The 23,480-nt window shown below is 43.5% G+C and overlaps 1 protein-coding gene across 3 annotated transcripts in view; it reads right to left on the reverse strand.

Annotated features, from left to right (window-relative positions):
• The window catches only part of LOC112267389 (stAR-related lipid transfer protein 13), a 117,219-nt gene that overhangs the window by 52,806 nt on the left and 40,933 nt on the right, over positions 1–23,480 (reverse strand). For 2 of the 3 annotated variants that reach the window (XM_042297332.1, XM_042297333.1), the window contains exon 5: positions 20,295–20,325. In XM_042297332.1, the coding sequence (XP_042153266.1) occupies positions 20,295–20,325 (31 nt within the window). Of the gene's footprint in view, positions 1–1,489; positions 1,942–20,294; positions 20,326–23,480 lie in introns of those variants that run through there. The other variant, XM_042297335.1, reaches the window with a different exon arrangement.

The following is a 23,480-nucleotide window of genomic DNA, read 5'->3' on the forward strand; positions in this document are numbered from 1 at the left end:
CAAAAGTTGTGCACTATAAAGGGAATTATTTTTTACATTTATTTCACCTTTATTTAACCAGGTAGGTTAGTTGAGAACAAGTTCTTATTTAAAACTGCGACCTGGCCAAGATAGAGCCAAGCAGTGCGACACAAACAACAACACTGAGTTACACATGGAATAAACAAACATACAGTCAATAATAATACAGTCTATATACAGTGAATGTTATTTGGGATGCATATTCTGCACATTTGAATTATGAGGCAAACTAATCCAGGAAACACGTCTAACCATTAAGTATAGCCTTCAGAGGCAGTGGCAGTGGCAGTAGGGGGTCTGGTCTCTAGCCCACTGTTTCATACATCTTCTACTACAGGCTTAGCACAAACTCACATTGGGATAATAATGGGTCTTGCTTTGGTGCTACATGTGAGAACATTATTCACATATATTGTGATATTGTTTTGCTTTCAATCCAAATCAATCATTATAACCAACCAGCAGTGAATAAAAAGTAAAATTGTATTGCAAATTGGTTTGGTAATTTATAATTATTATTGTAAATTAGAAGATCTTTAAAAAAAACTAAATAAGAGCAAGGTAAGTCACATGTAAAACTAAGGTAAGTACACCTGGTGAACACGTGTTAATGGATACGATTACTGTAGCAGAATTATGAGGACAACTGTGCAGAATGTATTCTGTGCATATAGGCTGCGTTTACACAGACAGCTCAATTCTGATTTTTTTTCTTCACTAATTGCTCTTTTGACCAATCAGATCAGCTCTGAAAAAGATCTGATGTGAAAAGTCAAAAGACCAATTCGTGGGAAAAAATATCGGATTTGTGCTGCCTTAGGTCAATCCACCAATCGGCGGTACGATGTATAGTTTAAAGCAGCAATCAGCAGTAGGAACAATAACAAAGCGCTTTCCGCGTACCTGTTTCGTTAAAAAGCTGACTGATGGGGCTGGACAACCATTCAAATTCATAGACAGAGTTATGGATTCAAGGTCTGAGCATCCATGATATCACAATTATAGTTGTAACCATGTTTTGAGGCTACATCGTTTTTGTTTACATTAACTGTGTTTACAGACATTGCAGTAAAACAAGTTTATATTTTGGGTTCTGATGGGGTATGACAGTTGAACTAATCTCATATGAGGCATTTATAAGATATACTCTTCAAGAATCAATGGGTAGGGTTACATATCATTAATGTATACGTCCAAAAATGGATCTAGCAACTGCTGATTGCCCCTTCAACATTCACTTGATTGATTAGAACATTAACTACAGCCAAGTTTGTAACTTAGTGGGCTTATTTAAGCTACTTGTTTAATAAATAAAATCATGTTGGAAAACCGTTATATGCTGGACTCTATCTGTGTAAAAAAAAAGAATCTAATAAAGTTAAGAATGGCTATTTTCTACCAGAATAAATACATATCAAATAAATATAGTGTGTATTCAATACTACACCGATACTTTTTGGAGACTGACCTGCGAGTCTTCGATCCCTGACATTTTTCCATAGTAGATCCCAGGCTTTCGACGTGGAATCGCGCAGCGTCTCACTGAAACACCGCCGCAGCTTCAGTTTCATCGATTTGCGCTTAGTTGTCATAGTAAATCCGTGTGTCCATCATAATAAAACAAATCCCGATACTCATGAACCCGTTATTGCGTCTTTCCTCTGAATGCGCCACCGCCGCGCTCGCGCCGATGCGTCTTCATCTGATTAGGACTGAGTTACAGTCGCAGAGTAGAGTGTAACCATTAATTAACCAGCCATACATTTGACCGAAGAACAGATACCTGTTCTGTATAAAGTATTCATCTTTGCCAAGTCCTTCAATTTAACGATATTTGATTCGGCATCCCCGGTGCCGGACAAAGCTAGGACCAGATGTGTGGTGTTTGAAGTTTCCACCACGGTGACGGTCAGTCTATACTCACAGATAGACTACTCTAGCTGCTCTCTCTCCCTCCCTTTATCTTTCACCCCTCCACTTCCCTCCCTCCCTTCTTCCCTCTCACTCACCAGGCTACACTCACTTTCACTACACTATACAGAGCTTTCACTCTTGTGAATAAGAAGTAATAAACATGGAATGTTTCAGAAAATGTGAAATTAGGGCTACATCAAAATGGATTTTTAGAGATGTTGGGTTTTATGTTAAAAAGAAAAGTGAGTTAAAATGAAGTGTATTTTTCTTTCTGATACACAAACTTATCAGAGGTCAAACCCCCTTGAAGGAGAGGAAAGTTAAGCCTTGTGACTTTGCTGTGTCAATATCACACCAGACATCATAGTGACTTTGCTGTGTCAATATCACACCAGACATCATAGTGACTTTGCTGTGTCAATATCACACCAGACATCATAGTGACTTTGCTGTGTCATCATACATCATAGTGACTTTGCTGTGTCAATATCACACCAGACATCATAGTGACTTTGCTGTGTCAATATCACACCAGACATCATAGTGACTTTGCTGTGTCAATATCACACCAGACATCATAGTGACTTTGCTGTGTCAATATCACACCAGACATCATAGTGACTTTGCTGTGTCAATATCACACCAGACATCATAGTGACTTTGCTGTGTCAATATCACACCAGACATCATAGTGACTTTGCTGTGTCAATATCACACCAGACATCATAGTGACTTTGCTGTGTCAATATCACACCAGACATCATAGTGACTTTGCTGTGTCAATATCACACCAGGTATCATAGTGACTTTGCTGTGTCAATATCATAATAAGTTCAACTCCAGATATTATCGTGACAACAACCAGTTCAGTCTGCAGTAGCCTACTCAACGTTTTTCATATATAAAAGTAAAAAATGCTTTATCGAGATAATCAGGGTGCCATGAGTAGAAGTAGACAGTGTAGAAGAAGTGCAATATCTGTCTTATTCCCTGTTCAGCCCATGTTTGACCTGAGCCTTATAATGTCAACCTAGCTGAACTTCAGCAGACAGTTATGCAGTAATATAATTCTCTCAGATCTATAATACACAAGGACCAGCTGGACACTGACAGACAGCTTCTATAATAGATAGTCCTGCCTCCTGACCTGAACTGTGCTGTAACCCCCCCACACCCCCCCCTCTCTCCCTAACTCTTCCCTCTATTTCCCTCTCTCTCTCCCTCTCTCTCCCTCTCTTTCCCCCTCTCTCTCCCTCACGTTCCCCCTCTCTCTCCCTCTCTGTCTCCCCCTCACTCTCCCTCTCTCTCCTCCCTCTCCCTATCTCCCCCTCACTCTCTCCCTCACTCTCTCCCTCACTCTCTCCCTCTCCGCGTCCAGCTGGGATAACATTACTTAATTTCCACCAGGACATTCACCGCTCATTGCTCTTCCCTGGTATAGGGTTCAGGCTGGTGATTTACACCGCAGGGTCAGCACCAGGCTATATCTTACTGGAGAACAACACACTGGAGGGTCAGCACCAGGCTATATCTTACTGGAGAACAACACACTGGAGGGTCAGCACCAGGCTATATCTTACTTGAGAACAACACACTGGAGGGTCAGCACCAGGCTGTATCTTACTGGAGAACAACACACTGGAGGGTCAGCACCAGGCTATATCTTACTGGAGAACAACACACTGGATGGTCAGCACCAGGCTGTATCTTACTGGAGAACAACACACTGGAGGGTCAGCACCAGGCTATATCTTACTGGAGAACAACACACTGGAGGGTCAGCACCAGGCTATATCTTACTGGAGAACAACACACTGGATGGTCAGCACCAGGCTGTATCTTACTGGAGAACAACACACTGGAGGGTCAGCACCAGGCTATATCTTACTGAAGAACAACACACTGGATGGTCAGCACCAGGCTGTATCTTACTGGAGAACAACACACTGGAGGGTCAGCACCAGGCTATATCTTACTGGAGAACAACACACTGGATGGTCAGCACCAGGCTATATCTTACTGAAGAACAACACACTGGATGGTCAGCACCAGGCTGTATCTTACTGGAGAACAACACACTGGAGGGTCAGCACCAGGCTATATCTTACTGGAGAACAACACACTGGATGGTCAGCACCAGGCTGTATCTTACTGGAGAACAACACACTGGAGGGTCAGCACCAGGCTATATCTTACTGGAGAACAACACACTGGAGGGTCAGCACCAGGCTATATCTTACTGGAGAACAACACACTGGAGGGTCAGCACCAGGCTATATCTTACTGGAGAACAACACACTGGATGGTCAGCACCAGGCTGTATCTTACTGGAGAACAACACACTGGAGGGTCAGCACCAGGCTATATCTTACTGGAGAACAACACACTGCTGCTCTCTCTATAAAGGCTAATAACTATGCTATGCATGGAACTCCTCAGCGGTGACCTGCTTGTTGCTATTTTCAGCTCCACTTGTCCATGCCCCATTGGGCAGAATGCCTGAAGGAACACACACGCACACAAGTACACACACTGAATTGACCCCGACCCTGATTATGAAACCCTTTACCAGCCAGAACAAAGGCTGTTGTTATCTCTGTAGAAGATTATGGCTAGACTGAGACAGACAGACAGACAGACAGACAGACAGACAGACAGACAGACAGACAGACAGACAGACAGACAGACAGACAGACAGACAGACAGACAGACAGACAGACAGACAGACAGACAGACAGACAGACAGACAGACAGACAGACAGACAGACAGACAGACAGACAGACAGACAGACAGACAGACAGACAGACAGACAGACAGACAGACAGACCCTACTAGAATCTGTAGTCAAATGTCTACTGTTTGCTGATGATCTGGTGCTTCTGTCACCAACCAAGGAGGGCCTACAGCAGCACCTAGATCTTCTGCACAGATTCTGCCAGAACTGGGCCCTGACATTAAATCTCAGTAAGACCAAAATAATGATGTTCCAAAAAAGGTCCAGTAGCCAGGACCACCAATACAAATTCCATCTAGACAACGTTGCCCTAGAGCACACTAAAAACTATACATACCTTGGCCTAAACATCAGCGCCACAGGTAACTTCCACAAAGCTGTAACGATCTTAGACAAGGCAAGAAGGGCCTTCTATGCCATCAAAAGGAACATAAAATTTGACATACCAATTAGGATCTGGCTAAAAATACTTGAATCAGTTATAGAACCCATTGCCCTTTATGGTTGTGAGGTCTGGGGTCTGCTCACCAACAAAGAATTCACAAAATGGGACAAACACCAAATGAAGACTCTGCATGCAGAATTCTTCAAAACTATCCTCCGTGTACAACGTAAAACACAAAATAATGCACGCAGAGCAGAATTAGGCCGATACCCGCTAATTATCATAATCCAGAAGAGCCGTTAAATTCTACAACCACCTAAAACGAAGCGATTCCCAAACCTTACATAACAAAGCCATCACCTACAGAGAGATGAACCTGAAAAAGAGTCCCCTAAGCAAGCTGGTCCTGGGGCTCTGTTCACAAACCCACCCCACAGAGCCCCAGGACAGCAACACAATTAGACCCAACCATATCATGAGAAAACAAAAATATTATTACTTGACACATTGGAAAGAATTAACAAAAAAACAGAGCAAACTACAATGCTATGTGGCCCTAAACAGAGAGTACACAGTGGCAGAATACCTGACCACAGTTACTGACCCAAACCTGAGGAAAGCTTTGACTATGTACAGACTCATTGAGCATAGCCTTGCTATTGAGAAAGGCCGCTGTAGGCAGACCTGGCTCTCAAGAGAAGACAGGCTATGTGCACACTGCCCACAAAATGAAGTGGAAACTGAGCTGCACTTCCTAACCTCCTGCCAAATGTATGGCAATATTAGAGACACATATTTCCCTCAGATTACACAGATACACAAAGAATTTGAAAACAACCCGATTTTGATAAACTCCCAAATCTACTGGGTGAAATACCACAGTGAGCCATCACAGCAGCAAGATTTGTGACCTGTTGCCGCAAGAAAAGGGCAACCAGTGATGAACAAATACCATTGTAAATACAGCCCATTATTATGTTTATTGATTTTCCCTTTTTTAGTTTAACCATTTGTACATCGTTACAACACTGTATATGTACATAACATGTATTACTCTTTTGGAACTTCTATGAGTGTAATGTTTACTGTTAATTTTTATTGTTTATTTCACTTTTGTATATTATCTGCTTCACTTGCTTTGGCAATATTGAACATATGTTTCCCATGCCAGAGAGAGAGATAAGGGGGAGGGAGGTGCAGAGAGAGGAAATATCAATAATCTCCTCTCTGACTCTCTGAATGTTTGTTTTGGACAAGCCACTCAAACCACTCTTCATCTCGTTGAGAAACATGCTCTCTCTCTTTCTCCATCTCCATCTCTCTCTCTCTCTCTCTCTTTCTCCATCTATCTCTATCTCTCTCTCTCTCTCTTTCTCCATCTCCATCTCTCTCTCTCTCTCTCTCTTTCTCCATCTATCTCTATCTCTCTCTCTCTCTCTTTCTCCATCTATCTCTATCTCTCTCTCTCTCTTTCTCCATCTCTCTCTCTCTCCCTCTCTCTCTCCCTCTCGCATGTTTACATTATGTGTGTGTGTGTGCGTGGGTGGGTGCATGTGTGTGTGTGTGTGTGTGTGTGCGTGCGTGGGTGCATGTGTATGTGTGGAATGTTGTCCGATCGGCGCAGTGAGAAAATCCCAGATGTGGAGAAGCTGATCTGCTCTGTGATTGGATGATGAGATCCCAGGCCACGCCCCCTCTACAGTCAGGGGATAACATTCCCAACCTAATGGAAACAAGACGCACCAGGGAACTCTCACGGCCCAGTCTCTCCCTCGCCCCACTCTTACAGGCCCATCTCACTCAAGCACTATACATTTCCCGGCCATATATTCCCAAGATGCTTTTTAATTTTTCCAGAGGAGCAACATGTGGTGTGTATGTGGGTTTAGATGACGGGTTAGGGCTTAGAGAGTACGAGTAGGGTTCTTAAGAAACAAACACACACACACACACACACCATGACGATGCCTGCTGCTAAAGTATGTACATTTCATATCATACTAGACTGTAATAGACTGTTAGTTTCAGGATTGTAATACTCAAAGGCCTACAAAGTGAAATGAAGAGAGAGAGTGTAACTGGCAAGCCAAGCTAACATGGCTATTGTTTCTTCACTGTTTAACAAGACGAGAATGACATGGCATGTAATGGCTCTGTTAGCCACTATAATCCATGGGAACCCATTTACTGTCTGCACCACCTGGCTTCTATTAGCACTGAACCCAACCCGCCCCCTCCCCACACACGCACACGCACATATGCATACACACACGCTTATGCACGGACACTCACACACACTAAGAGAAAGAGACGGAAGAGAAGAGGAGGAAAGGGGGTGGATTGATAATGTTTTGTGAAGGATAGATTTCATATGTTTGTCTAGCAAGATAAAGTGTGGGAGCCAGAGTATTAAACATGAATAACTGAACATACAAATGTCTGTATTTTCCTGTCTGTGTCTCTCTCTCTCGTTCATGTCTTTATCTCTCACTCTCTCCCCTCTTTCTCTTTTCTCTTTATTTCTCTCTCTCTCTGTCTCATCTCTCTCTTCTTTCCATCTCCCCCTCTCTCTCTCTCCCCCCTCCCCATTCTCTCTCTCCCCATCTCTCTCTCCCCTCTCTCTCTGTCTCTTTCAATTCAATCGCTCTCTCTGTCTCTCAATTCTCTCTCTCTGTCTCTCTCCCTCTCTCAGTTCTCTCTCTCTCCCCCTCTCTCTCTCTGTCTCTCAATTCTCTCTGTCTCTCTCTCTCTCTCTCTCTGTCTCTCTCAATTCTCTTTCTGTCTCTCTCCCTTCAATCTCTCTCTTCTCTCTCTCTCCCCCTCTCTCTCTCTCTATCTCTGAATTCTCTCTTTCTCTCTGAATTCTCTCTCTCAATTCTCTCTCTCTCCCCCTCTCTCTCTCTGTCTCTCTCAATTCAATCTTTCTCTCTGTCTCTCTCTCTCAATTCAATCTCTCTCTCTGTCTCTCTCTGAATTCAATCTCTTTCTGAATTCAATCTATTTCTGAATTCAATCTCTATCTCTCTCTATCTCTCTCTATCTCTGAATTCTCTCTTTATCTCTGAATTCTAAAGACGCTAAATCTCTGAATTCTGGTGTTTGTTCGATCTCTGCCATTTTCTGGCAACAGGTCACAAATCTTGCTGGCACCTGTGGAATTTCACCCTGTCTCTCTCAATTCAATATCTCTATCTTTCTCTCTGTCTCTCTCTCTCTCTCAATTCAATCTCTCTCTCTGAATTCTCTCTCTCTCTCTCTGAATTCTCTCTCTCCATCTCTCAATTAAATTCATTTTGCTTTATTGGCATGACGTGACAACGTACAGTACATATTTCCAAAGCTTACTTTGGATATTTACAATATGAAAATAATGAGAATCAAAATTGTCAACGGGACAACAGTAACAACAATAACCAAGGGTCATGTAGCGGCATTCCTCCTCCTCTTCTGAGGAGGAGTAGCGAGAAGGATCGGAGGACCAATGCGCAGCGTGGTAAGTGTCCATAACGTTTATTTTAAGACATAAACTGAAAACTATGAAATACAAAACAATAAACGTGAACATGAACGAAAACTGAAACAGTACCGTGTGGCAACAAACACTCACACGGAAACAAACACCCACAAACCAAAAGTGAAACCCAGGCTACATAAGTATGATTCTCAATCAGAGACAACTAACGACACCTGCCTCTGATTGAGAACCATACTAGGCCGAACACAAAAACCAACATAGAAAAACAAACATAGACTGCCCACCCCAACTCACACCCTGACCATATTAAAACAAATAATAAAATAACAGAACTATGGTCAGAACGCGACAGGTCAAAATAACCATACAATGAACAATAACAATAAGCAGACAGTAGAGGACACATGTGCAGGTTGATTGGTCTCTGCATGCAGAATTCAGAAGGAATTATTTTAGTATTTTTGGGGTTTACTGCCAGGACCCAGGTCTGGCAGTACTGCTCTAGCAGGTCCAGACTCTGCTGTAGGCCATGGGCTAAGGGTGATAGCAGGCATAGGTCATCTGCGAAGAGCAGGCATTTAAACTCTGAATTGTGGAGACTAACACCAGGAGCTGAGTATTTTTCTAGAATAGTGGCCAAATCTAATGTAAATATTGAAGAGTACAGGGCTCAGATTGCAACCCTGGTGAAGGTCCCGTCCCTGGTTAAAGACTTCTCTTCCTTTCTTGCCAATTTTGATGCTGCATGTATTGCCAGTATACATTCATTTTATTATGTTTTACCCCCTACACCATTTTCAATAACTTTGTAGAACAGTCCTGTATGCCAAATAGAATCAAATGCTTTTTGGAAGTCAATAAAGCAAGTGTTGTGTCTTTGGCTATGCCGGATTAAGTGATATGACATGCTATTCTATAAAATAATTTCTCTGTAATTCATTTTACCTGATTAAGCTAATCAGGTAATTGTAATTATCTAGAAAGTCGGGGCACCACGAAATACTGTTTATAGAGCTGTTATCTTCCGAGTAAACTCTCATTAAGAAGCTAAAATTATATTTAATCTTTTCACAAATAGTTTCATATTTAAACTTTTAAATTGCACAACAATTCCATGTGAATCTGATAACTGGAATGTGTAGACTTTCCAAGATACAGTTTATGTCATCCTATCATCAGTAATAATGTCTCAGATGCCAACTGATGTGACAATATATGAATTAAGTACCAACGCATATTTTCAACTGGTTGGATTACCGAAATATGGTTCAGTTTCCCACCTTTTGATGTTACCAGACTCTCTATGTTAACAAAGGGATTTTCAATAGTCACAGCGGTAGAGTAGAGAGAGGAAAAAGGGGAAAGGTATTTATGGGGGTCATAAACCTCCCCCAACAGGCCAACATCATGTCATAAGCATTGGGCTTGTACTCAAAACATTGTGCTATAAAGGAAGTTTAAATGTATAATACTACAGAACATATTTCCCAGGTTACTGTTCACACAAATGCCTCTGTAGTTGTTAGGGTCAAATTTGTCTCTGTTCTTAAAAATTGGGGTTATGAGTCCTTGATTCCAGCTGTCAGGACAGTAACCTACACTCAGGATCAAATTAAGCAGTTTTAATATAGCCAATTGACATTTTGCACTAGTGAGTTTGAGCATCTCATTTAGGATGCCATCAGGTCCGCATGCTTTTTTAAATTTGAGGGCCTGAAGTTTCTTATAGAGCTCCTGGTCAGTAAATGGGGAGTCCAATGGATTTCTATTGTCCTTTATAGCTTTTTCTAATCCATTCAACTTCTCATGAATTTGGCATTGGTCTGCGTTTGTGTCAATTTGAACGGTGTTGTAGAGTGTTTTAAAATGGGTTGTCCATGAGTCACCATTTGGTATCACTAATTCCTATGGTTTAGATTTTTTTAGTTATTTCAAATTTTGTCAGAGGTTGTTTGTGTTTCTGGACTCCTCAATTAGTGTCAGCTGCTTGCTGTTGTATTGTTCTTTTTTTGTTCTGAGTGTACGTTTATAGAGTTTTGATGAAGGCGTAATTCACCATTATTTGGGTCTCTGTGCTTTTGGTTGGATTTTACAATCTGAATCAAACCAGTTGTCATCTGTGGTCTTCTTTGTTTTGTTTTTTAGCAATTTAAGTTGTGCTTCTTTTGCCGTTTGATGTTGTAGATTGATGCCATATTTACTGTGAGTGAATGTGGTATCCATCTCAATTTTGGTTACTGGTTGCTTTCTGGTAATCTTCTGTGCTGTTTTGGGCCCATCTGTATGATTTTCTGATGTTGTACAGCTTACTGGGCTGTGAATGTGTGGTTGTTTCCATGTGGTTGTTTCCAGGAACAACGTAATTTGGCTGTGATCAGACAGAGGTGTTAGTGGCTTGACAGTGAATGAGCTCAGAGAGAAAGGGTCCATGTCTGTAATCATATAGTCCATTGTGCTGTAGCCAAGAGGTGAGCAATAGGTGAATCTCCCCAAGGAGTCCCACCGTAGTCTCTCTCTCTCTCTCTCTCTCTCTCTCTCTCTCTCTCTCTCTCGCTCGCTCGCCCTCTCTCTCTCTCTCTCTCTCTCTCTCTCTGTGCCTCTCTCTGTGCCTTTCTCTCTCTCTCTCTCGCTCGCTCTTTGTCTCCCTCTCTCTCTCTCTCTCTCTCTCTCTCAATGCAATCTCTCTCCCTGTCTCTCTCTCACTCTCTCGCTCGCAATTAAATCTCTCTCTCTGTCTCTCTCTCACTCTCTGCCCCTCTCTCTCTCTCTCTCTCTCTCAATGCAATCTCTCTCCCTGTCTCTCTCTCACTCTCTCGCTCTCAATTAAATCTCTCTCTCTGTCTCTCTCTCTCTCTGCCCCTCTCTCTCTCTCTCTCTCTCTCTCTCTCTCTCTCTCTCTCTCTCGCTCTTTGTCTCCCTCTCTCTCTCTCTCTCTCTCTCAATGTAATCTCTCTCTCTGTCTCTCTCTCACTCTCTGCTCCTCTCTCTCTCTCTCTCTCTCTCTCTCTCTCTCTCTCTCTCTCTGTCTGTCTCTCTCTTATTGCTCTTTGATTACTGAGTCACACACTGTAGTTGAATCCTCTGTAAAGAGGCATAACGTAGCCTTTTGTTATTAGAGGGTGTTGCTGTACCAATGTTACAGCAGTGTACAGGTGAAAGCACAGAGCTATGTAAAGCTCCTGCTGCATGCTTCCTCACAGCCAAGCTCCACTGGACAAACACACAGCCAGGAGAGGACAGACAGACTGACTGCCATTCAACAGAAATGGGGGTGGTCATGCTAGCTCTGTTGGCATGTCCCAGAGCAGAGTCCTGGGCTGTTAATGGCCATCCTGCCTCATTAACTCTGACTAAACCCTGTTTTCTCACAAATGCACCTTTTTCCCTATTCCAGAGCGCTTATCAAAAGTAGTGCACTATATAGGGAAGCGGGTGCATTTGTGACACAGTGCAGGCAGCATGGACTAACTGTTCACAATGGCACAATCAAACTACAGGATGGATTTATATTGGGTCATTCATTCTGGTAATGATGGGGATTTCGTGGCCATGCTCATGGTTTTATCCAGGATACAAGGCATCAGAAGTAACGTGGCATTTCAAATGACAAAAGCTTTAATACAACATTACTAATGGTTTCTAGTAGTAGTTTGAAGTAGTTGAAGTAGTTTCTCACATCTTCTGCGAAGCCTAATGAAGAAGAGTCTCTCTAATGACTGTATATATAGGAAAGAGTCTTTTTTAAACCTATGACCGTTTTTTCATCTGGCTGGTATGTGGCCTCACGAAACCACAAGTTACAATCCATCTTTCCCCGTGTGTAATGTTTCATTCTCTGGCCAGGCCAGGAGCTCTTTATAAAGCTACACATGACGACTGGCTAGTGAATATAACACATGATGTCATAGATCAGACCATGCTGGCCAATGAGAGGAGGGGGAGTGAGTAACAGTCTAATGACATGGTAACAGGTTTTCCAGGAGTTCCAAGTTCTGAGCGTAGTCACTATTGACACATCAACACAGTCCAGACCTGCTGTCTATTATAGTATTTTAAGGTCACAAAATGGATAAAAACACTGAATGTCCTGGCCACATTCACTGGAAAACACAAACGAACGCACACAGCGCCTTCACTAAATATATAGGCCACCTTGGAGAGAACACCTGTTTTCTATTGAGGCCACAGCAACGACATGCTTCATCCAGCCGGTGATCCTTCAGCCACTTCTCCATAACACTGTGGTTACTTCCCAACCAAATTAACCCCTATTTTCCTATGTAGTGCACTACTTTTAACCAGGGGCCATATGTCTCATGTCAAAGTAGTGCACTATGTAGGGAATATGTCATGTATTTCTGTATAGAATCTATAGATCTGTCCTGACATCTCTGTTCCAGTTCTGTCACTGGTCATCTTCTCCAACCGGGCCTAGTGAGTGCCCCCTCTTCCCCCTCGGTCCTCTTCCCCCTCGGTCCTCTTCCCCCTCGGTCCTCTTCCCCCTCTGTCCTCCTCCCCCTCGGTCCTCTTCCCCCTCGGTCCTCTTCCCCCTCTGTCCTCCTCCCCCCTCGGTCCTCTTCCCCCTCGGTCCTCTTCCCCTTCTGTCCCCCTTATGACCTTGACTGACGCCATACATAGATGTGATCATAAACGCATCAGTAAGATAGGGACTGTCTGAGTTCCACATGCTCGCCCTCACACTAAGTTGTGCCTACATTCTGCATGTGTTCTGTCTACGGTTCTACAGGTGATACCCCATTCTCCCTCATCATCAATCCTGTGTGTGTGTGTGTGTGTGTGTGTGTGTGTGTGTGTGTGTGTGTGTGTGTGTGTGTGTGTGTGTGTGTGTGTGTGTGTGTGTGTGTGTGTGTGTGTGTGTGTGTGTGTGTGTGTGTGTGTGTGTGTGTGTGTGTGTGTGTGCGTGCGCATGTGCATGTGCATGTGTGTGTGTGCCTGTACGTGTGTGTGTGCGTGTGCATGTGACGGCCTGGGAGTGTTCTGGTAGAGGAGCAGAGAAACTGCAGCGGCCTAGGGTCACTGGCAGAGGGAAAAGAGGGTGAGAAAGGAAATAGGATAAATGAGTTGAGGGTGGAAGAGGAAGAGAGAGGTTGCAGAGAGATTGAGAGGGGGAGGGGGAGAGAGAGGCTGGGGAGAGAGAGCGAGTGAGAGAGAGAGCAAGAGAGAGATAGTGAGAAAGAGAGAGTGAGAGAGAAGGAGGCCTCGGTTTGAGAAGGCAGCTGGGAGCAATGTGATGTGCCTCTGGTGGGACAGAGATGAGTCAAACAAAAATAAAAGACACATCTTCTGGATGATTATCACCAGCCTGGCCTGGAGTTATATAACAGGCACTGGAGTCATATGGACCCAGGACCCAGAGTAGTGATTTAGAATACTGTATATACTGACTGGGCTAGTACATACCTTGTTTTACACCAAGATGAATGATCACACTGACCACAGCAATGTTATGGGAGTCTGAGGGGAAGAAGCAGCTTGGCAGAATGCAGAACTTCACAGAGGTATTATTCCACATTATCTCTAATAGTGTTCCCAAGTTTTCTAATGTTCCTGATCTAGTGTTCCCTACTGTTCTAGGAATGGTCCCTGTGGCAACATCAATTGACTACACTCAGCTTCACCCAAGTTCATATTAATGGTGCAGAACTCTATAGTAGATCACATATAAACAAAACAGTTAGCATCCATTAGATTAGGAAACCTCCAAAAGAGCATTTCTACTCACAACTATTCGCTGCAAATGAATATACTAGGGTATAGCCTGATCTGACGTGAGGATGACATGTTGGGGTGTAATCATGAGGAGGAGGACTCCATAGTTAACCAGTCAGTCAGTCAGTACTCTGTAGAGTTGATCAAAGCAGCAGCCTGACAGTAGAGTCAATAGGACCAGCAGGATGCCTCAAGTCCTAAACAAGGTGAAATTGAAGAGTGAAGAGGAAGTAAACTAAAGAAGAAAGACGGTTTTAAAAAGAGTCTTAAAGATACGTCCTTTTTCCTGGTGAGGGAAGTCAGCCAGATTGTTGAATGCTTTGCCCTGGAGTCATTCACAGAGAGGTGTGAGGAACGCAGTGTCTTAATAACCAAATGGAGCCTTCAGACACGGAGAGTCTTATTAAGAGAATGAACCCTTTCCAAACACTTCTTCCTTTGTTTTCACAGAACCACAGAATAACTGGCTTTAGATTGTACCAGTCAGTGTGTGTGTGTGTGTGTGTGTGTGTGTGTGTGTGTGTGTGTGTGTGTGTGTGTGTGTGGTCTAGGACAGTGATAGACAGTTCTAGGGCACTGCAGTGTCCTGTCCCATCACTGTGAGAGGGCATGTCAGCCAAGGTGATGTTTACCATAACAAAACACCCGGACGGTTATTAAAGCTGCAGGTTACAGGCCACGTCTGAACGGCACAGCGGCTAAGTGCAACTGCTATTTTCTTGCACTGCGTCACATCTCCATCTCCATCTCACTCTCTCCATCTCCTTCTCTCCATCTCCATTTCTCCATTCTTCTAGTTCCCTCTCTCTAGCTCTCTCTCCATCTCTCTATAGTTCCCTCTCTCTAGCTCTCTCTCTCCATCTCCCTCTCTCCCTCTCTCTAGTTCCCTCTCTCTAGCTCTCTCTCTCCATCTCCCTGTCTCCATCTCCCTCTCTCCATCTCCCTCTCTCCCTCTCTCCCTCTCTCCCGCTCCCTCTCTCCAGTTCCCTCTCTCTAGCTTCCTCTCTCCATCTCCCTCTCTCAATCTCCCTCTCTCCAGCTCCCTCTCTCCAGCTCCCTCTTTCCATCTCTTTCCATCTCCCTGTCTCCCTCTCTCCATCTCCATCGCTCTCGTGAAGTGTTGGTAAAATGTTGGTAAAACTAACCAAACTGTCCCTTAACCTGTCCTTCTGGGAGTTGAGGGAAAACAAGCAAACACAAATATTCTGGATTGTTTTAAAAATTTAGTGGGGCAGAATCGTCTGGCGTTTAAAAACCTTTTAGTTGGGCAGAAAGGTCTGTTGTTTAAAAACATTATAGTGGGCAGAAAGGTCTGGGGTTTAAAAACATTATAGTGGGCAGAAAGGTCTGGGGTTTAAAAACATTATAGTGGGCAGAAAGGTATGGGGTTTAAAAACATTATAGTGGGCAGAAAGGTCTGGGGTTTAAAAACATTATAGTGGGGCAGAAAGGTCTGGGGTTTAAAAACATTATAGTGGGCAGAAAGGTCTGGGGTTTAAAAACATTATAGTGGGCAGAAAGGTCTGGGGTTTAAAAACATTATAGTGGGCAGAAAGGTCTGGGGTTTAAAAACATTATAGTGGGCAGAAAGGTCTGGGGTTTAAAAACATTCTAGTGGGCAGAAAGGTCTGGGGTTTAAAAACATTCTTGTTGGACAGAAAGGTCTGGGGTTTAAAAACATTCTTGTTGGACAGAAAGGTCTGGGGTTTAAAAACATTCTAGTGGGCAGAAAGGTATGGGGTTTAAAAACATTATAGTGGGCAGAAAGGTCTGGGGTTTAAAAACATTATAGTGGGCAGAAAGGTCTGGGGTTTAAAAACATTATAGTGGGCAGAAAGGTCTGGGGTTTAAAAACATTCTAGTGGGCAGAAAGGTCTGGGGTTTAAAAACATTATAGTGGGCAGAAAGGTCTGGGGTTTAAAAACATTCTTGTTGGACAGAAAGGTCTGGGGTTTAAAAACATTCTAGTGGGCAGAAAGGTCTGGGGTTTAAAAACATTATAGTGGGGCAGAAAGGTCTGGGGTTTAAAAACATTATAGTGGGCAGAAAGGTCTGGGGTTTAAAAACATTATAGTGGGCAGAAAGGTCTGGGGTTTAAAAACATTATAGTGGGCAGAAAGGTCTGGGGTTTAAAAACATTATAGTGGGCAGAAAGGTCTGGGGTTTAAAAACATTATAGTGGGCAGAAAGGTCTGGGGTTTAAAAACATTATAGTGGGCAGAAAGGTCTGGGGTTTAAAAACATTATAGTGGGTCTGGGGTTTACAGAAAGGTCTGGGGTTTAAAACATTATAGTGGGGCAGAAAGGTCTGGGGTTTAAAAACATTATAGTGGGCAGAAAGGTCTGGGGTTTAAAAACATTCTAGTGGGCAGAAAGGTCTGGGGTTTAAAAACATTATAGTGGACAGAAAGGTCTGGGGTTTAAAAACATTATAGTGGGCAGAAAGGTTTGGGGTTCTTAAAAACATTCTAGTGGGCAGAAAGGTCTGGGGTTTAAAAACATTCTAGTGGACAGAAAGGTCTGGGGTTTAAAAACATTATAGTGGACAGAAAGGTCTGGGGTTTAAAAACATTATAGTGGGCAGAAAGGTCTGGGGTTTAAAAACATTATAGTGGGCAGAAAGGTCTGGGGTTTAAAAACATTATAGTGGGCAGAAAGGTATGGCGTTTAAAAACATTATAGTGGGCAGAAAGGTCTGGGGTTTAAAAACATTATAGTGGACAGAAAGGTCTGGGGTTTAAAAACATTATAGTGGGCAGAAAGGTCTGGGGTTTAAAAACATTATAGTGGGCAGAAAGGTATGGCGTTTAAAAACATTATAGTGGGCAGAAAGGTCTGGGGTTTAAAAACATTATAGTGGACAGAAAGGTCTGGGGTTTAAAAACATTATAGTGGGCAGAAAGGTATGGCGTTTAAAAACATTATAGTGGGCAGAAAGGTCTGGGGTTTAAAAACATTATAGTGGGCAGAAAGGTATGGCGTTTAAAAACATTATAGTGGGCAGAAAGGTATGGCGTTTAAAAACATTATAGTGGACAGAAAGGTATGGCGTTTAAAAACATTATAGTGGGCAGAAAGGTATGGCGTTTAAAAACATTATAGTGGACAGAAAGGTATGGCGTTTTCCCATATATGCTTGGAGTTTCCGCTCAACATGAGAACATAGCAACAGATATACATCAGTATAGATTTTAAAGGCCATAAGCTCTGGTCAGGAGACTACACATATAATACATTCAGGTCACACAGGCCATGGTTCAGAGAGACGAGAATTTAAGCCTCCGTCTGACTTGTGTTTCTCCTCACCTCTACCCAGAGATCTGACCACCCTAACCTCTACCCTAGACAGTGCTCAAATGTGGTTTGGGTACATATGTACGTGGTGTGTTTAGTCACATGCGGGGCTTTTTGGGATATGGGCCTAGAGAGGTTTCCTCGGCTGGACTATGTCACTATAGTGAGGTGGACTGGTGCTATGTTATAGGCTGTGTTCCAAATGGCACCCTTTTCCCTTTATAGAGCCCATATGGCTCTGGTCAACATTAGTGGACTATATAGGGAAAGGGTGCCATTTGGGACATAACCATAGATTCTGAAGACCATCTGGTCCAGTAACATGACATCATGCAGTCTATTCAGTCTCTACGGTACGGCTGTCAAATATAGGCAGAGAATATCAGCGCTCAGAGTTAGCGTCATCTCTTTACGTCATCATCATCATCCTACTCACAGTTATTACCCTGACTGTGGCGGCGTCTCAAATCGCACCCCATTCCCTGTGTTGTGCACTACTTTTCACCAGTGTCCCATATGTGCTATGGTCAAAAGTAGTGCACTATATAGGGAGTAGGGTGCCATTTGGGACATAAGCTGTGTTTCTATTGAAGACAGATGTTCCGTTAACTACGCTTCTCTTATTGTAGGTGATTCTGACCACATCAGATTGACTTTGACACAGACTTTTGTCTGTCTTATTTCAGCCAGCATATGGTTGTAAAAGGGAGATGGCATGTCGAGATTCTTGTGGGTAAATATGTACTCTATTAAAGCAGAGATGGCAGAAACACACTGTACTCAAATATGACATCAACAGGACCATAGGGAAGGAAATGTCTTGGTTGTGTTGACAAATAGTTACTGAAGTCATCAACAAGGTAAATACCACATAAAGCCCATAGATTTACAACCATTAGCAGTGATACGTCACTCTAGATTACCCTGGTATGAGTGGTGATCAGTCACAGAGCACTTCATAAATCACAGCCAGACCACACAGCAGACATTCCTACCTATAGGTGAGAGTGATGGAATGTGAACAGGGTCTCCTGTACATTACTGACATACCCCCTGGTACTCCCCATTACCCCTCCTGATCATAGAGTTCATGTGAGAGTGGAACCTGAGACTAAAATGGCATCGTCCCATAATCCCCCAGCTGCCCCCAGGGCCAAAACACGACAAATAGTTCCCTCAGCAGTAACTATGTAGTACTAGTAACAATGATCTGGCGTGCCTCCTAATTTTATCTGTGTCCCACCAAGCCAGGCAGTCAGTATAAATAGGCCTTTAAAAGAAGAGCCTGACAGGCTGTGTCGGGAGGGACATTCTCTAGACACAGCTGGGGAGTGAAACCTGGACCCTGGCTGGCACACCTGTCCCCATCCGTCACTCACAACCCCATTGTCTCACAGCAACAGCCGTACCATCCTACAGAACAAGACCACAGCACTAGCAGGCAAGCCTTATGTGACGTACTGGTTTTGAAACCATGCAGGTCTTATGTGTAAGCCCACTGAGCTAAAGTCCAGGCATTGGCTAATGCAAGACTTCAGGTCTCATGCAAGGTTACTGGTCACCCGAGAAAGGTTCACTCAACCACCTCTGTTACACTTGGAATGCTCCCTGAATGACAACAGACCCTGGACTAACAGAGAAGACCCTGGCCTAACAGAGCATATCCTGGCCTAACAGAGCATACCCTGGACTAACAGAGCAGACCCTGGACTAACAGAGCATACCCTGGACTAACAGAGCAGACCCTGGCCTAACAGAGCATACCCTGGACTAACAGAGCAGACCCTGGACTAACAGAGCATACCCTGGACAAACAGAGAAGACCCTGGACTAACAGAGCATACCCTGGCCTAACAGAGCATACCCTGGACTAAAAGAGCAGACCCTGGCCTAACAGAGCATACCCTGGATGAACAGAGAAGACCCTGGACTAACAGAGAAGACCCTGGACTAACAGAGCATACCCTAGACTAACATAGAAAACCCTGGACTAACAGAGAAGACCCTGGACTAACAGAGCATACCCTGGCCTAACAGAGCATACCCTGGACTAAAAGAGAAGACCCTGGACTAACAGAGCACACCCTAGACTAACAGAGAAAACCCTGGACTAACAGAGCATACCCTGGACTAACAGAGCATACCCTAGACTAACAGAGCATACCCTGGAATAACAGAGCATACCCTGGACTAAAGGAGAAGACCCTGGACTAATAGAGCATACCCTGGACTAACAGATCATACCCTGGACTAACAGAGAAGTCCCTGGACTAACAGAGCAGACCCTGGACTAACAGAGCAGACCCTGGACTAACACAGCATACCCTGGACTAACAGCGCATACCCTGGACTAACAGAGCAGACCCTGGACTAACACAGCATACCCTGGACTAACAGCGCATACCCTGGACTAACAGAGCAGACCCTGGACTAACACAGCATACCCTGGACTAACAGCGCATACCCTGGACTAACAGAGCAGACCCTGGGCTAACAGAGAAGAGTGTCAGGCCAACAGTGCTGAGAATTAAAACTGTCCTGCAGCGAGAACCATCTGAAGACAATCTAATAACAGTGGCTATGTCCCAAATGGCACTGTATTTTTTAAATTATTTTCCCTCATATAGTATTCCCTCATATAGTGTGCTACTTTTGAACAGAGCAATATATAGGTTCTAGTTAGGGCACATGCCAAATCCAACACAGCCTTGTGAAACATGTACACATGAAAAAGCCTTACCTGCACCTGCATTGGTCATCTTACTGCACATCTGTAAAGAAGAGAAACAGACAATGGTGAGTCAGACAACAACAGAGTTTACTGCAGCCCTCAATACCACTCTAACTGCATGGCTGTCACAAACAACAACAAAACAGATTGGTTGAAGAATACACAGCTTTTCAAAATGTTATAAATACTAGTGTTATACAACTCAGGTGTCTGTGGCATCCTAATAATGCCACAAAGTATATATTCAGGGATGAGAGGCGTATTGAACTGAATTGTATCCTAGTAATGCCACAGAGGATATATTCAGGGATGAGAGGAGTATTGAACTGAATTGTATCCTAGTAATGCCACAGAGGATATATTCAGAGAGGTGAGGAGTATTGAACTGAATTGTATCCTAGTAATGCCACAGAGGATATATTCAGAGAGGTGAGGAGTATTGAACTGAATTGTATCATGGTAATGACACAGCCATAAAAGTAAAGGGTTAATGACTGATCTATATGGCTGCTGACTGCTTTACTGTGTTGCCATAGAGACCTGATGGCTGGTTCAATATGGACAGCTGGCTCATGTTTGTACATCGCTTAAGTATTTATAACATCCACTATCTAGTGTTATTAGACCAATTTAGACAAACCACATGGTTTTAATCCCAAATGGCATCCTATTCTCTATAAAGGGGAAATACTGTTGACCAGGGTGCACTACAACATGGTGCTTTTCCATTGAGGCTTACCACCACACCAGTGAGTCGCCAGTGTTTTATGTTAATGTAAACTCGCGTATTATTGTGTTTCCATCAGGAGTGTGTCACTAATGACTTGTGGTGAGCTTTATCTTCAACCTCTGCATCATTAAAATCCAATCAAATCAAATTGTATTAGTCACATGTGCCGAATACAACAGGTGAAATGCTTACTTACAAGCCCCTAACCAACAATGCAGTTTACAGTTTTTTCCAACTGCTTACACACAAAATATTTTCATGTCACACGATTTTTGAAACCTCTCACTCAAAGTGCAAAACTACACACCAAATATCCAAAACCATAAGCTATTTCTCAGCCTTTGACTCAGTTGTCAATTGCATAAAACACTTTTTTCAAAACACTACACACAATTATCTACCTAAAACACAAAAATCGAACAGGAAGTGACTTGCTTTCCTTTTCCAAACACAACCAATCAAAATGCTACACTTATTCACCAGGTCACACACACACACTCCTCACATGTGCAAACACTAATAGCTTAACTGATCACTAACCAATCACTGCTTTACTGTAGTATAGGCCTATAAATAGGTCAAAGGTCAGATTACCTGTTTTGAACAATGGATGCCAACAATGGACAGAGAGCAAGAGGAGTAGGAGGGAGAGGAAGAGGACGAGGGCAAAGAAGAGAAGGAAGGAGAGCCATCTCTGATGAGACTAGGGCAAAACTTGTTGATCATGTGATCAACCATGGTTTGACCATGAGAGAGGCTGGACTGAGAGTCCAGCCCAACTTGAGTCGATTTACAGTGGCGTCCATAATTCGAACCTTCAGAAATGAGAACAGGTATGCAACTATCTAATGACTATTTTAGCATTACAGCAATGTACTGTAAAATACGTACGACTGCATAGTAAATAAACATAAACATTTGTAACTCTAAGCCATCCATTTACTGCACTGCATTGAATGAATGAGGTTGGTTATTATGCTGTACTACATTTTTTTGTACATTGTTTACAGTTCCTATGCTGAACACATACTGTGGTTTGAATTCTGTACAGAGTGGAAAGGCAAAGACATCATGGAGGACGAGGACGCTTGTTTACAGATGCCATGCGGTAGCAGAGAGAACATTCTATGACTAGGGTGGCTGGAGTCTTTACAATTTTTAGGGCCTTCCTCTGACACTGCCTGGATTAGAGTTCCTGGATGGCAGGAAGCTTGGCCCCGGTGATGTACTGGTCCGTACACACTACCCTCTGTCGTGCCTTGCGGTCGGAGTCCGAGCAGTTGCCATACCAGACAGTGACGTGCCCAGTCAGGATGCTCTCGATGGTGCAACTGTATAACCTTTTGACGATCTGAGGACCCATGCCAAAACTTTTCAGTTTCCTGAGGGGGGATAGGTTTTGTCGTGCCATCTTCTCGACTGTCTTAGTGTGCTTGGACCGTGATAGTTTGTTGGTGATGTGGACATCAAGGAACTTGAAGCTCTCAACCTGCTCAACTACAGCCCCGTCGATGAGAATGGGGGTGTGCTCAGTCCTCCTTACCCTGTAGAACACAATCATCTCCTTTGTCTTGATTACGCACCACACGGCCAAGTCTCTGACCTCCTCCCTATAGGCTGTCTCGTCGTTGTCGGTGATCAGGCCTACCACTGTTGTGTCATTGGCAAATGTAATGATGGTGTTGGAATCGTGACTGGCTGTGCAGTCATGAGTGAACAGGGAGTAAAGGAGGGGACTGAGCACGCACTCCTGAGGGGCCCCTGTGTTGAGGATCAGCGTGGTGGAAATGTTGTTACCTACCCTGACCACCTGGGGATGGCCAGTCAGGAAGTCCAGGATCCAGTTGCAGAGTGGTGGTTTCTTCCTTGCTGAGCAGCCTTTCAGGTTATGTCGATATAGGACTCGTTTTACTGTGGATATAGATACTTTTGTAGCTGTTTCCTCCAGCATCTTCACAAGGTCCTTTGCTGTTGTTCTGGAATTTCTCACCAAAGTACATTATTCTCCAGGAGTCAGATTCCTTCCTGAGCGGTATGACGGCTGCGTGGTCCCATGGTGTTTATACTTTGTCTTCAGAGAAAATATATTGTGATATTAGAGGTCAGCTGTTGGTTGTGCAGCGCCATGGGTGGCTGAATAGGATTTTTCCCACAGCCGGAATAGTGCACTATATAGAGAATAAGGTGCTATTTGGGATGTACCCATGGTAGAGCAGCCTACAGTATGAGGAAACACATATTACAAATATTATCCTCTGTCCAACAGCAGAGGAGTGAGGTGGTTAACAGGTGGAGACATACAGACAATATTCGGTCTCAGGCAGAACACAATGAGGTGAAGGGACTGATGTTGTTACCAAAGTATCCCTGCTTATTGACTGTGAGATTCAGCATAAGAGGGTTGAATTGTATTATTACATTTCTGTCCTCTTCAGTCATAGGGTTGGATAATGGTGTTGATGTGA

The sequence above is a fragment of the Oncorhynchus tshawytscha genome, linkage group LG14 (genome assembly GCF_018296145.1).
Source record: "Oncorhynchus tshawytscha isolate Ot180627B linkage group LG14, Otsh_v2.0, whole genome shotgun sequence".
NCBI classification, from domain to species: Eukaryota; Metazoa; Chordata; class Actinopteri; order Salmoniformes; family Salmonidae; genus Oncorhynchus; species Oncorhynchus tshawytscha.